The sequence below is a fragment of the Doryrhamphus excisus genome, linkage group LG22 (genome assembly GCF_037039965.1).
Source record: "Doryrhamphus excisus strain RoL-2023G ecotype Guam linkage group LG22, RoL_Dexc_Guam_v1.1, whole genome shotgun sequence".
In the NCBI taxonomy this organism is placed as follows: Eukaryota; Metazoa; Chordata; class Actinopteri; order Syngnathiformes; family Syngnathidae; genus Doryrhamphus; species Doryrhamphus excisus.
Window position 1 is genome coordinate 1,321,284 of NC_136378.1, and position 15,823 is coordinate 1,337,106.

General features: G+C 43.7%; 1 protein-coding gene across 1 annotated transcript; it reads left to right on the top strand.

The window, feature by feature from the left end:
* The first annotated feature begins 64 nt into the window (after positions 1-64).
* LOC131110580 (uncharacterized) lies at positions 65-13,428 on the top strand. Its single transcript, XM_058063811.2, has 18 exons — positions 65-220; positions 468-651; positions 820-935; positions 1,009-1,728; positions 1,834-2,232; positions 2,612-3,802; positions 3,892-3,978; positions 5,104-5,259; positions 5,889-6,005; positions 6,200-6,319; positions 6,388-6,444; positions 6,509-6,973; positions 8,036-8,251; positions 8,328-8,961; positions 9,089-9,219; positions 10,704-10,757; positions 10,882-11,034; positions 11,666-13,428. Exons 3-17 carry the CDS (start codon positions 933-935, stop codon positions 11,008-11,010), a joined length of 4,479 nt encoding a protein of 1,492 aa, XP_057919794.2. The 5' UTR covers positions 65-220; positions 468-651; positions 820-932; the 3' UTR covers positions 11,011-11,034; positions 11,666-13,428.
* Positions 13,429-15,823: the final 2,395 nt, after the last annotated feature.

Consider the following 15,823-nt stretch of genomic DNA (forward strand, 5'->3'; position numbering starts at 1 on the left):
CTGCTGTACTGATCTTTGGACCCAGAACAAAAACAATGGTGCCGCAGATTTGGATTTCTGTGAGGGGAGGGTCGGAACGGGAGGGATTGCGGCCAAGTTGGACTTCTGTGGCGTTTCTAAGGAAACAAGCAGGGCAACACAAGTTTACAAAGCCGCTCTGATGAGCTCGGATCTGCTTGGAGGAGGAGGAAGGACCTGCCGCGGCCGCGCAACGTACGAGGTTACTAACCTTTGCTGGGATACAATAAGATCAGTTTTTGTATTAGATGCTAGGAATTGTGACAAACGGCACAAAACAGGAAAGCTGGGTAACCTGAGAGATAGCCACGACTTGCCACCAAGCTGTTGCCAATATCAATAATAGATGACTGTAATCAATACCCTGTGGAACACCACTATATCTGCATTTTTCTCCGGATGATGTGTTGCAGCACTTCTAATCCCTCTTTCCCGATTCTCTCTTCCAGGGAATAACGTACCAGTGGATGACCACACCGCCCCGACAGCGATGGGGAGAAGTCAAAACAGTCCTGTTACCATGGTTACAGTTGGAGGCAACAAGTACCTGCGCATTTCTTTGTGCGTATTGTGAGAGGTGAGGGCCTTTCGAGGGGAATCCGAGTTCAAGCAGCCGGTCAGACAGAGTAACAGGTGAGGTGGGGGGGGGTCTAGTAACACACACACACACACACACACACACACACTTGTCATCTTGTCTTTGTATTTGAATGTTGCCTCCCCTGGAATGAATGAGGAATATGTATTATTTTTTTCCCCCGAATGCTAACACTTGACTTTTCCCGTGTGTTGTGGTGGTAGGATCAGAGACTAAGACGGCAGAGCAGGGAGGAGTTTAATGACATCACCTTGTCTCCTAACCGACACCCCAGCCAGATCAGGAACGCTGCACGCTGAGGGAGGAGGTCAGCGCCATGGTGAGTTAGCGTAAAAACCACATTATTTTCTCTTCTAGAAAAGTGACTAGCAACAACGTTTTGTACTCCGCAGACTCGTGACGACGTGGACCGTGTGTGGCGAGAGAGACTGCAGCGCTGTCAGCGGCAGCTGAAGGCCAAAGAGGACGAGACGTGTCGTCAGTCCCGCTACTTTGACCACTTCAAAGCTCAACTCCAACACAAGCTCAGCCAGGCGAGGGACAGAGAGGAGAGCCTGCAGAAGCGCATCTACGCTTTGGAAAAGCAGCTCCTGGACGTCACTGTAAGCGCGGCCACCGATGCCGGGACGTTGACGGCGATGAGAATTACAGCCGAGACTGAAAGACACGTTCAGGAGCATGAGCGGCTTCCTGGCGCTAGAGAAGAGGGAGAAGGAGAAGAGGAGGGAAATGGAGGTCGTAGGCACCCAAACGTAGGAGCCGAGAGAGATGGAACACACGAGGATAAGCCGGAACAAGAAAAAGCGAGGCTCCAAGGTTTCATCCTGAACCTGCAGGAGGATCTGAGGGTGCTGCTGGAGAGAGAAGAAAATGGCGTGACGGAGCGGAGGAGGCTGATGGAGCAGCTTCAGGAAGCTCAGGAGAACAGCCAGTTGCTGTGCTGCGAGGTGGAGGAGATGAAGGTGGAGATCCGACAGCTGAAGTTGTCTGAAAGAATCCTAATGAAGGAGGTGGAAGAGCTCCAACGGGACCTTCGGAGTTCAACCAAACAAACTCCCTGTCGCTTAACCGCCATCTTGGCTGATCATCATTCCCAGGGAAGCTCTGGAAAGGTGAAACCTTCTTGGCGGGATTTCCTTTTCATTCAAGAGTGTAAACATAAAAATATGAAATGACATTTTTCTTCTGTAATTATTGTCTTCTTTTTGCACTCTAAGGTGCTGGATGACCAAGACGCAGTTCCAGTTATCCAGCACCAGGTGGCAGCAGGGAGCCCAAAAAGTCTACCATCAGTTCCCATTCATGCTCCCGAATGTGGATCTCAGCCTTCACCTAAAATGGACTCTTTTCCTCGCCTCAGTGTCCAGTCGCTAGATGAGTGGGGGTCCACAAGGTGCTTCAACGTGGAAGAAACCCCCAGCGAGGAATCTGACGCCCTGAGGGAGGCGTACAGGAGCTTGGGGTTGGGTGAGGATCTCGAGGGTCTCAGAGACCAATATGACCGTCTGGAGGCCGCCCTGCAGCACTCAAAGGAGCAGCTTCAGGTGATGGCTGAGGAGAATGATGGGCTGAAATTGCTACTCAGGAGTCAAGCTGAGGAGAAGCAGATGCCCGAGGTACTGCAGTGGCACATTCATCATCTTGAATATCATACTTTTTTTTTTTTTAAGTCTCAGACGTCCCACAATGGTGTTTTTGGAGTGTATTGCAACCTTCTAAACATCTGAATATGTTTTGTTAGCACATTCTATTCATGGCTGACGTGTGAGACATCAGAATCTGCTTTATTGGCCCAGGATTGTTGCACAAACAAGGAATTTGGTTAAATTGTGACATTTAAGAAATACATGAGCTGAATGCTAGCAGTAGCTTAGCAGAGTAGAGAGTGGCCGACAGCAGCTCCTGTGTGAACGACACTATTAAAGAGTCCTCTTTGAATCACATGGAACCCGTAAGACCTGTAAGCCTAACTCCAGTCTATCTTTGTCTATTAAGTTGAGCCCAACATCAACACCTGATGGATCTGATGTCCAAGACCCCGTCACCCATAGTGATCTTCTCCAGGCCCTGAATCTGGAGAACCGAGCCTTGGCTGTCCGGATCCGAGAGCTCCTGACTCATATTGAGCTGAATGAGGAAGAAAGTCAAAGCGAGCGGTCTCAGCTGAGGGAGCAGATCTTGCGTCTGGAGGAAGACGGAGTCAAGCTAGTGCTGGAGAAGGAAGAGCAAGGCTGCCTGATCACTGAACTCACCCGGAAGACCGAAGATGATCTCAATACCATCATGGAGCTGCAGCAAAAACTAGAAGCTGAGAGGTTGGAGCGGAGTGAACTAAAGAACATAGAGCCTGGACCTACAGCTGCACTATCAGGGTGGTGTCCAGAGAAGAAACACCTTGTTGATTGTTTAGTGCAGAGTGTGGCAACAGAGGAACTACCCCAGCAAGTTGATATCTCCACATTTGTAACCCCTGGTGGCCAACATAGCAACCTGAAAAGCCTGAAAGCGGAGCGAGAAGAGCTGACGTCGTCTGTGGTTTCCCTCAAAAAAGAAGAAAAAGAAGTCTCTCTGTCGGTCCAGGCCCAAACCGAAGAGAAACAACACTTAACTCGGACAGTCTGGGCGCTCAAAGAGGAGAAAGACAAGCTCTCTGGATGTCTGAAGGATCTAAAGCAGGAGAAGGAGCATCTCCTCAGGGCGGTCGTTGGCGTGAAAGACGAGGAAGCTCATCTACGCAAGTCGGTGAGTGAGCTCAAAGCGGAGAAAGCCCAGCTCACCGAGTGTTTCCCTGCGCTTGAAGGAGAAAAGGAGAAGCTGTTGGAATGGCTGTCGAGCGGCAGGGAGGAGGCCGATCACGTTGCTCGGTCAGTAGAGCATCTGCAGAGAGAGGAGGAGCAGCTCAGTCAGGCCGTTCTGACTTTGACAGCGGAGACGGACAAACTGTCCGACTTCCTCCGGCGACTGAAGGAGCAGACGCAACAGGAGCGTGACGGGCTGCTCAAGTCCATTAGCACTTTGACAGAAGAAAAAGACCAAAGTGAGCATTCAGTCAGATGTTTAAAACTGGAGGAAGCCCAGATGATGCCATCACGTCAGGTTCTCCGAGTGGAAAGGAATAATCAAGGCAGTCAATCTAATGATGGCGTGACGGGAGAGACAAGATGCTCGGATGGAAGGAATACGCAGGTATGGAACACGTTTCATTCAATCTTAGACGTGACGAAGCACCGCTTGTCTCACTGAATGTTCTCACTGAATGTTCTCATGGAGAACAGGAGCAGAGGGACCTGCTGAGGGAGATTGAAGTCTTGACAGCAGAAGTGAAGAAGTCACAGGAGGAATTACAGACAAGACACGTAGAGGTCAGGTGATACAACTGCTTTTCCCATCATGCACTCTTGTAAAGTCACATTGCCGACCTTGTTGGGCAGCGGTTTGGCCAGCGGGGGCCACAAAGTGAAAGTGAAAGGATGCAATGGCCACTTTCACTTTCTAATTAGCTATGCTAAGTTGGTTCATAGGTATTTAATATTTAAAATGTGTAATATATTGAATTTTTTTAGATATTTAAATGTTTTAATATATTTATTTTTTATATTTAATATTATATATTAATAATATATATTATATTTAATATTTTAAAATATTTAATATTATACTATAAAATACTATAAAATTAGTATAATAATATGCTATGCTAAGAAGTTGGTTCATAGGTTTTTAATATTTAAAATGTGTAATATATTTAATTTTTTTAGATATTTAAATGTTTTAATATATTTATTTTTTATATTTAATATTATATATTAATAATATATATTATATTTAATATTTTAAAATATTTAATATTATACTATAAAATACTATAAAATTAGTATAATAATATGCTATGCTAAGAAGTTGGTTCATAGGTTTTTAATATTTAAAATGTGTAATGTATTTAATTTTTTTATATATTTAAATGTTTGACTATATACATTTTTTATATTTAATATTATATATTAATAATAAATATTTAATATTATACTATAAAATATTATAAAATTAGTATAATATTATATATTATATTATTTTATATATTATATGTATTATTATATATTAATAATATATATTATACTTAATATTTTAAAATATTTAATGTTATACTATAAAAAACTATAAAATTAGTATAATAATATTATATATATAATTATATTATTTTATATATTATATAATTATATAATATTATATTATTATATAATATAAAGTTGAATAAAGTCCTAATTTTATAGTATAATAATATTATATAATATATAATAATAATATATAAAATAATATAATTATATATATATAATATATAATCAAAATTTGAATGTATTCTAAATGACTGCTGATTTGTCCATCTTTCAGGTTCTTTTTTGTGCGTTTTCTTTCTAAAATGTTATTTTTAGAATATGCCGCGGGCTACAAATGACCCCCCCAGAAGAAACTGGTGTTTGTGTGTGCAGACCACAGATCTCCACGGGCGGCTGAGTCAGTCAGAAGCTTGGAGGCGGGACGCGGAGAGGAGAGCTGCTCAAGCAGTTGATGAGGTGAAGAGACTGACGGATTCGATCCCGCAATCGGAAGCAGTCGTCATGGAGAATGGCCGCCTCACCGCACAGGTGACTCTACTGTCCTACCTCAGCGGGGGGTGTCCACGGCCCGCGGGACATCCCTTTTTAACTGGCCTGTGTGAAAGTCTGAGGCTGGCATATAGCAGGTACTTATTCATGTTTTGTACGATCACAAAATTGCAGCGGATAACCAGAAATGGTGGAACCGAAGGGATGCAGGATCGGAATTTTGAATTAATTGACTAATGTGAAGGAAATTCCGTTATTGTGAGGAGGAGGAACATTTGCGCTTGGAAACATGTCCCCAGCGGGCTCAGTTTCTGCATTCTTCATTTAGTCCGAGGGTGTCCAAAGTGTGGTCTGGGGGCTGTTGTAATTATAATATAATTTACCCCTAAAAACTCATTTGAACATGCATCAGATTACAATTGAATGCATCACATAATCAGTTCCCAGTTCCACCTGTCCAAAACATTTGTTCACTTCCTGCTTTCCATAGTACAGTTTAATGTTTTTTTTTTTGTTTTTTTTTTTAATAATGTACCTTGTACCGAAATTTGAAGAAAATAAACGAGGAAAATGCATTTCTACATCAAATACTCTTGAACTTGGTGCCTGTGGAGGCATTACAAGCTGGTCAAGTTATTCTGAATGCAAAAATGACTCGTTTCTTGCAGGTGACATCGCTGCAGAGCAAAGTGGAAGTCCTCGCCAGGGAGAAGGCCGCCACATTGTCGCTGAAGGCGGACATTGAGGACCAATACCACATCCTCACAGCTCAGCTGAAAGCCAAGGTAGTAATGTAGGAAGTACCGTACATGCTATTGGTCTTCTAATGAGATGATAGCTGGACGCATTAATGATAATGTTTGTTTTAATGTTTGTTATTGTGGGTGTAGTTTGTATTTTATCAAATATTACTAATATTTATTGTCTGTAAAAAGACTGAAGTCTGTGTGTTCTATGTGACGCATATCTAACCCCAAAGACGGTGGCTCTGGAGGAGCTGAACGCCGAGTATATCACTCTGAAAAAAGGGCGTGACAGCAAAGACGACCTGAGCACTCTTACGTCCCTGCGAAGACGTTACGCCGACATCCGAGCCAAGGTGGGTCACCTGTGAGTGATTCTAAACGCTCATCTTTGGCCTCATACGCCATTTGTTATTATTGGTAGTACGATGCACTCTTGAAAACGAAGACCCCGACAGATCCGGATGTAGTTCCGTTAAAGGTGAGCAAAGTACCACGGCTTCCATCGACCCCATTTGACTGACGGGTGTGTGATCCAATCACAGGCCAAGCTGTCATCCCTGGTGCTGAAGTGTCAAGAGAGAAACGGCTTATTGGCGCAGATGATGAGAGCCCTGCGTGGGCACGGCCCCGTGGACGCCACGCTGACACAGCAGGTCGATCAACTGCTCGGCGACGCCGCGCTGCTTCAGTACGCCGCCGCGTTCACGCAAACGGGTTTTACAAAGAACCTGGACCGTGGACTCACAGCGGGATTTATGTCCAATTTTCAAAAGTACGCTTGCTCTGCAGAAGCTGCAAACCAACAGACTGAAGAGGAAACGATACACCGGCTTCTTTTAGAGGAGTCGGTAACAAATCTGCCCGACCGTAGAGGTGATGCCATGCTTGCACCCGCTGTTCTAAGAAAAAATGCCATCTCACCTGTGCCAACCCTGCACCAGGACAACACGCTGCCATCGTCACCTGACCCCCAACTGAAAGACCTTTTCAGTCTTGACTCGCCACGGGTGAGTCCAAAATCAATCCTTTTTGTGTCCATTCCTTGTTTCTTTAAGATTTTATTAAGAAAATACACACACATTTATTTCTAAATTAGAGTTCTCCAAGCACAGTTGCTTTATAAACACCGCCTTTTAGCATGAGCATAGCATTGAACCTCTACATTCATTTACTTCAAGATGCCTCGTGTATTAAAAAAAAAAAAATACACACACGGATATAAAATAGTGCAATCTATTTTCTAATGGATCTAATAGTGCAAAATATGTTAGCCATAGTGATTCCAGATTGCAGTTCAAATTTCGCGGTTTCAATATTATCATGGTTTTTCAAACATATATTAATAAATTATCATTTTGTGTTTGAGTACAGCCTATTAGTAGTCAAAAAATCTATTAGTAGCACAAAACAGGAACGTAAAAGTGACTATAGGGGTGCTACTTCATGTCAGGAAGGCTCCTGTAATGGGTTTTGTATTTTGTTTTTAAAGAAACTTCCTGGAAATTCACTTATCACTGTCCATGAAGCTAACTTGCTGATGAGTAAGTTAATTGTAAATAACAGTAACACAAACAAAACTACTGCCATATTGTGGAGTTAATAATCATAATAATAATAATAATAATCATGAGGTTGCCTACAGCCACAGCTATTAATGCCAATGCTTTTTAACTCGAGACCGTTAAAATGATTAGCTTCTATCGACCACAGAGAGTATGGCTAATTGGATAGAACTGCTGTTTCTTCCCAAGTAGTGACATCAAAAATTAGGATGTTTCACCTCACAGTTCGGAGACCAGGGTTCAATTCCACCCTCGGCCATCTCTGTTGTGTGGAGTTTGCATGTTCTCCTCGTGCATGCGTGGGTTTTCTCCGGGTACACCGGTTTCCTCCCACATTCAAAAAAAAAACATGCTAGGTTAATTAGCGACTCCAAATTTTCCATAGGTATGAATGTGAGTGTGAATGGTTGTTTGTCTATGTGTGCCCTGTGATTGATTGGCGCCCGAAGGCAGCTGGGATAGGCTCCAGCACGTCAGCATGTCTTTTCTTTGACTTTTACGAAACAGAAGCCCCTCTGTGATGATGAGCCAGAAAAAATGTCTCCTCTGGATGAAAGACCGGAGTCATCCCCTCCTTCAGTGGACATGCCCGACCCGAGCGGGTCTCGTCGAAGTCCTGCACCCACCCGCTCAGTCAGCTGTGTGAGGAGGAGGATGAGCAGTCCGGAGAAAATCCTCAACCTCCAAGATCAATTGCAGCAGACGATGTTGAGTTTATCTCAGGTAAGATGAACACCATCACGTTCTTCACGTCGTAATGTCAGTGGATGTTTGACGCTCCGTCTGTCTTCTTTCCAAGGCTTCCAGAAGCAGAGGAAGAGGTGACGTCAGTATCACCGCTCCACCTAGTGGCCCTCTACCGTTCTGCACGGCTTCAAACCTGGCCAAGCCCCCCCCAGCACTCACAACCACACCCGTTGCTACAAGTCAGCCAACCGCTCTCTTCAACGCGGTCGCCGCCAGATCCGCCAACAGGACCTTCACACCTCATTTGGTGTCTAACCATCGCTTTCAAGGAGCCGCGCCGTCCACGACCTCTACTCCTCCGCTCTCTGCTAGCTTGTTCATTAGCAACGCTGCATCGAGCAAAGCCAAATCCACCACGAGCAGCGGCAGGAATGGAGCAGCACCCCGAAACCCCAACAGGGCTGCTGATGTGGCCGATGCTGACCGTGCATCTTCGTTAAGTACAACGGTCTTTAAAGCGACTAACTCCAACGACTTCACTGCCTCGGACACAACTGCCCCACTGAAGGAGACTGCCCGCAAAGATGATGATGTCAGCACGCCATCCAAGCCTGACCGTGCTGCTTCTGCACGTGACGGCCTCCAAATCACTACATTCCACACCCACTTCTGGCAACACTCCGCCCACACACCAACAAGGTCCCACAGCGCCCCGGAGAAGATGAGACCTTCAAGACCCAAAGCAGGTAACCTCATTTGCAGAAAGACAAGCATGACTTTGTTTCAGTCGTTCCAGCCGTGTTTATAATTCTGGACATTAACTGTTCTGAAGTCAGAGAAACTGATGATGTGATGTGCTGTGATCTTCTGCAGAAGCTCCAGCTGAGGTGGGCTCCCTGGAGGTCATCAAACAAGTGGGTCAGAGCAGCCTCCTGATTGGCTGGGAGAGGCCGCCTCTGGACGAGTTGGGCTGCAGTCACGGCACGTTTGTGTATGGATACAGGGTACGTACGCCAATTGGGATGTACAGTCGTCCCTCCAACATCGCTCCCTCGCTCTATTTCAAAAATCAATAAATGCTTATTTCATATCTAATAATGTTAAGAAACACATTTAGCAGATGCTAAACAGGTTTTCAATGCCATAGCTATGACAATATTCCATTTGTAAACTTTTGCAGGAATGTACTCGGGGACCGATTAACAGTGATAAACGAGGGGCAACTAATAAAACAGTGAAACATGAAAGTATGGAAGGGCCTGTTGATATTTTTGGAATGTAGATATGCTAAAAAGTTGGCTATAGCTCATGATAAGACACTTTTTTTTCTCCATTTTTGCTACATGGTACTATGTACGCCAATTGGGATGTACAGTCGTCCCTCCAACATCGCTCCCTCGCTCTATTTCAAAAATCAATAAATGCTTATTTCATATCTAATAATGTTAAGAAACACATTTAGCAGATGCTAAACAGGTTTTCAATGCCATAGCTATGACAATATTCCATTTGTAAACTTTTGCAGGAATGTACTCGGGGACCGATTAACAGTGATAAACGAGGGGCAACTAATAAAACAGTGAAACATGAAAATATGGAAGGGCCTGTTGATATTTTTGGAATGTAGATATGCTAAAAAGTTGGCTATAGCTCATGATAAGACACTTTTTTTTTCCATTTTTGCTACATGGTACTATGTACGCCAATTGGGATGTACAGTCGTCCCTCCAACATCGCTCCCTCGCTCTATTTCAAAAATCAATAAATGCTTATTTCATATCTAATAATGTTAAGAAACGCATTTAGCAGATGCTAAACAGGTTTTCAATGCCATAGCTATGACAATATTCCATTTGTAAACTTTTGCAGGAATGTACTCGGGGACCGATTAACAGTGATAAACGAGGGGCAACTAATAAAACAGTGAAACATGAAAGTATGGAAGGGCCTGTTGATATTTTTGGAATGTAGATATGCTAAAAAGTTGGCTATAGCTCATGATAAGACACTTTTTTTTCCATTTTTGCTACATGGTACTATGTACGCCAATTGGGATGTACAGTCGTCCCTCCAACATCGCTCCCTCGCTCTATTTCAAAAATCAATAAATGCTTATTTCATATCTAATAATGTTAAGAAACGCATTTAGCAGATGGTAAACATGTTTTCAATGCCATAGCTATGACAATATTCCATTTGTAAAGGAGGAAACCTTCTTTGCAGAAATGTACTTGGGGACCGATTAACAGTGATAAATGAGGGACAACTAATAAAACAGTGAAACATGAAAGTATGGAAGGGCCCGTTGATATTTTTGGAATGTAGATATGCTAAGAAGTTGGATATAGCTCAAGAAAAAAACATTTTTGCTTTTTTTTTTTTTTTTTTACTTGTTAAATTTTGCCTTTTTTCTCCATTTAATATTGACGTTATGCTGACTTTGGGCTTATCTCGGAGTTCATGTGTCATCACTGCCGTTGCATTTTAGGTGTTGGTGGATGGGGAGCTCTACAAGTCTGTCATGAGCTCGGCGTGCACCAAGGTAGGAATGGATAACCACGGCGTTCTTTATAGTTGTCCTTTTATATCCAAACATTTTTCCATGCCTGACGGTTCTGCGGAATATTTCCATCAACTGTAGCATTTGTCCTGTTCTTGTTTTACAGTGTGTCCTGGAACATGTGGATTTGTCTGAACCAGTCGAGATTGGTGTTCAAACCCTGGGCTCCAATGGGCTGATTTCAAAGAGTGTTCACACTATGTACGTGTCTCCAGGTGGGGCAGCTCACCTCTGAATCCCACCGTCCTACCTATGCCATGTAAGATGACACGCAAGAAAAAGCAGACTCATGCATGTATTGTGGAAGTGGTTTTACGGATGTTGTCATTTAGCAATCAAAACAATGGTAATGGTTTTATTTCATTTGAACATGCATCAGATTACAATTGAGTGCATCACATAATCAGTTCCCAGTTCCACATGTCCAAAAGGAGTAGGAAGAAGCAAAGCTTATTAAATCCTACCCCTCCATCTGGTACTTTTACAACCAGTAACTGTTACATTTGTTCACTTCCTGCTTTCCTAATGTCATTTAAGATTTTTATTTATTTATTTTTTTATTTTATTTTAGTCACGTACCGAAGTACGAGTGATATGACCATACAATGACATAATGGGTACCATTATACAGCAGTGTATCATACAGGAAGTAATGAAGTCATACTGATAAATCCGATACGATTAAAAAAAACGCTCCAATGAGGCGAGATTGCCTGTACTGTGCAGGTGAGCAAACCAAGCGCTCCTTTTTTCTCCTGACTTGAATGGCCTGTTAAAATGTCTTCCTGAGTTCCCTTGTAAACAAACGTGAACTGTTTCAAAGAAATACAATAGTTGTACCATCTCTAAAAATCAAAAATTAATACAGTAATATTTCTCGCCCCCTGCAGGACTCTAAGGGAGCGTCCTGACTTCACTGGACTTCACTTGTCACATGACTGTGGCGGTCCAATGAGCATATGTTGCGTGGTGCCTGCTCGCCTGACCTCGGAGGGACCAAAAGGGAAGATGGACTAAAATAATTGGGGTGTCGAAGCAGGTGAAAACGAGTCTTTTTATGCGACTTGAGAGCCACTTGAATTTCACGTCCTCCCTTGCAAAGAAGCCAATCGCGTAATCAAGTAAGACCCGTGGATGATGTTTACATTGTGTTCAACACGGACACAGACCATGTGTCTTACTTACTAATTCACTCAAGAGCTCCGCCGCCTCCCCCCAGGATGCTCATGATGCTTTTTTTTTTTTTTTAAATTAAAGCGATATAAACTGCGAGCCAAAATACGAGAGACTATAATGAACTCTAAAAGACTATTTCCTGGAAGACAAGCTACACTATTTATTATCTATTTCAGTTGATTTGCACACCATCCTGTATGAAAGGAGAATTAGATGTCATCTTTGCACATGACTTTTTTCATCTTGTTCCAATTCACATGAGATGTTTTTGCCGCTTTGACAGCATACGGGTGAGTATAGATTAACTAATCACGGTGCGGAAAATGTATTTTTCTAACAAAGGGTGGTATTGTTCGGCCATCGACTCCTCGCAGCTGTACACAGAATAAACGCTTCTATATCACTGCAGTGTCGGGAGCGTGATGCAAAGGGTGACAATTTTACACTCGGAACACTATTTGGCAGCACTTCCTGGTCTGTCGGTAGCATTCCTGGCGTTGCAGATTTAGTGGAACATAAAAGATTTCTCACCACATTCAGCACTAATGTTGATGTAACGCCCCAAAAACAGAGAACCCAAAAAAGCTGTTTATGTATCATCTGCTGTGCTGGACACTTTTGCTTTTTTGCTGTTTTGCTGACGCTCAGCAGAAAGTGCTGCTAGGCCAGGTTGAGCAGAGAAGGTGCTTAGCTCACTTAAACTTGTACAAACGTCTTCTGCCTTTTTGACCCTTTTCTCCTTTTGATGCTCCTCGCTACCAAGACATCAAACATTTGTGTGAAATTACGGAGTTGCCTACAAGCCTCATGTGGATCAGAACCACAGAGTACAGCTTAGATTTCCACTTGGGCCTGAATGTTGTCATAGGATTTGTCACTGACATGTTAAGGAAAAGTCACAATTTTAAACAAAATGTGAGTAAAACATTCCAATATTCCGATTCACGCTGAAATGTAATGTCATGGAATCACGGAAAATAATTGATAAGCACTAATTTATACCAAAAGTCAATTATTTTCATTGTGTAGTGTTGGACTTTTTCATCCAATCTCATTGGGTCGTCATGTTAACCTGCTTGGGGCCTTCAGAATCAGTAGTGCTGGCCTGTGTCACATACACATTATTGGCAATATGGCTGTTTTTTTTCCTAGCCAATCAGACTTCAGGTACGCCTCATAGGGGCCAGCAAGCCATGCCGTCGCCTGGTTGATCAGAACAACACTTTTTTCTTCTACAAGCAAGTTCTGAGGAGGAACTGGTGAGTTTTTATGTCATGATTGCAACATTCCTGAAATGGTTTGATAGTAGAGTGGTTAACATGGCTGACGTTCTTGTACCTGATGTGGGATCATCTGTGATTAATCCAGCCTTTCACTTTGTTAGTCCGGACTAACAAAGCACCCGATCAGTATAGAAAATAAACTCATAAAGGAGAGCAAATGCAACCTTTTAAATTAAAAATGGAATTGTGTACGTTGTTTCGTGTTTTCTTCTCCGAGCAGGTCTTGCTGTGAGCTGAGAGGGTGGTCGTCTATGAATCCTGCATTGCGGCTACTCTATTAAAAACTGCAGCGTCTTCACTACTGGACCCTTGAAAGTCAGCTGAACCCCCCCCCCCCCCCCCCCCCCCCCCCCGAGGACTCTGATTACGGTCACCAGGGAGACTCCCCTTCATTAACACACACATCATAAGTGTTTGGTGCTTGACTGGTTTGTTTACACAGCTTAATGCCTGTGGGTTAATTAATTTCTCATGCCATCCATATAGCACGCCTCTTATAGGGAGGGGGGGCAACATGGGAGTTGGAAAGTGGTGCATGTAGAGGTGATGACAGCTGAGCTAGCGGACATCAAACAAACATGGCGTTGTCACGTCTGTGTTTGAATGTGGGTCAACACTGCAAGGGGTTCCTCCAGGAAGGAGATAGACGCTTGTCATCAGCAGGTTGTCGTGAAAGAAGGTGACGATGTTCTGGAACCAGCAGCCATAAACCAGAGCGGGGATGTTAGCTACCGACGCCTACAGCTTTTGACTCAGGTGGGGAGCTTGTGAGAAGATCCATATCGGGCTCACCTTGCTTATTATTGAAAAACATATTTTTTTTTGTCCCTCCTAAGTTACCTTGCATTGCTCCTCACAAGGCTCCCTGTGTGTGTATGCTAGAGGCGCTGCCTCCCCCCACAGAAGCGGCTGTGAACTCTCTTCCTGCCTGCTGGGAGGCGGGACGATAGGTAAACACAAACATTCATTCTACCGCTTTTTCCTCACGAGGGTCGCGGGGGTGCTGGAGCCTATCCCAGCTGTCTTTGGGCGAGAGCCGGGGTCAGCCAATCACAGGGCACATATAGACAAACAACCATTCATACTCCCATTCATACCTATGGACAATTTGGAGTCGCTAATTAACCTAGCATGTTTTTTTGGAATGTGGGAGGAAACCGGAGTACCCGGAGAAAACCCACACATGCACGGGGAGAACATGCAAACTCCACACAGAGATGGCCGAGGGTGGGGAAAGACAAAATAAGAAGCCAAAAAGTTACCACTTCCACACAAAATTGGAGGAGACCTCATTCATTAATTTGCTACCGCTTATCCTCACGAGGATCGTGGGGGCTGCTGGAGCCTATCCCAGCTGTCTTCAGGCGAAAGGCGGGGTACACCCTGGACTGGTGGCCAGCCAATCACAGGGCACATATAGACAAACAACCATTCACACTCACATTCATACCTATGGACAATTTGGAGTCGCTAATTAACCTAGCATGTTTTTTTTGGAATGTGGGAGGAAACCGGAGTACCCGGAGAAAACCCACACATGCACGGGAAGAACATGCAAACTCCACACAGAGATGGCCGAGGTTGGGGAAAGACAAAATAAGAAGCCAAAAAGTTACCACTTCCACACAAAATTGGAGGAGACCTCATTCATTCATTCATTTGCTACCGCTTATCCTCACGAGGATCGTGGGGGCTGCTGGAGCCTATCCCAGCTGTCTTCAGGCGAAAGGCGGGGTACACCCTGGACTGGTGGCCAGCCAATCACAGGGCACATGTAGACAAACAACCATTCACACTCACAATTTGGAGTCGCCAATTAACCTAGCGTGTTTTTTTTTGGAATGTGGGAGGAAACCGGAGTACCCGGAGAAAACCCACGCTTGCATGGGGAGAACATGCAAACGTTTTCTTCAGTTTTCTTCTGGAAGACAAATCTTGTCTGGTTGTAATCACACCAGGTCTTGATTGACAGAAGACGTGTATCTGCAGCTTTTTTCCACTTCAGTTGTGCGGGTTATATTTTCTGCATAGTCCTGTATATTCCCATATTCCGTATACGCGGTATGCACCCACCATTCTCCAAGGCAGGAAAAATGGTTGGTAGCGGCGGCTGTATCGCTCCATCTTTACAGCTGGCCAAAGCGCTATCTGGCCTTACAGATGGCCGCCTTGTGATTTCATTCTGACAGCCATTTTTCTCCGTTTCACCCCCACATAGCCCACTCACCCTGACCCCCCCATGATTCTGCTCCTATATCACTATCCTATATATGACTTTGTTGCCGTTTGAAACCTTTGAATAACTCCAGCTGCTCTATAAGATCTGTTTCTATTATACACTAAAAGCTCCTTATTTCCTTCTTGTATCCTATTTTTGGCTTTCATATTCCGCAGAAACGTCATCAGGAAGAGATACTAATCTAATAGGCTGCAGAATTCCTGGAATGTTCACTATCCTAACTATCCATGATAATTAGTCCATATCGAGGAACCTGAATGTGGCAGCATGCAAATGTAGTTAGGAATATAATAAGTCCTCTTTTCTTTGAGGTGATTATGTTTTCATTCAATTCCGTAGTAAAGTGTTGC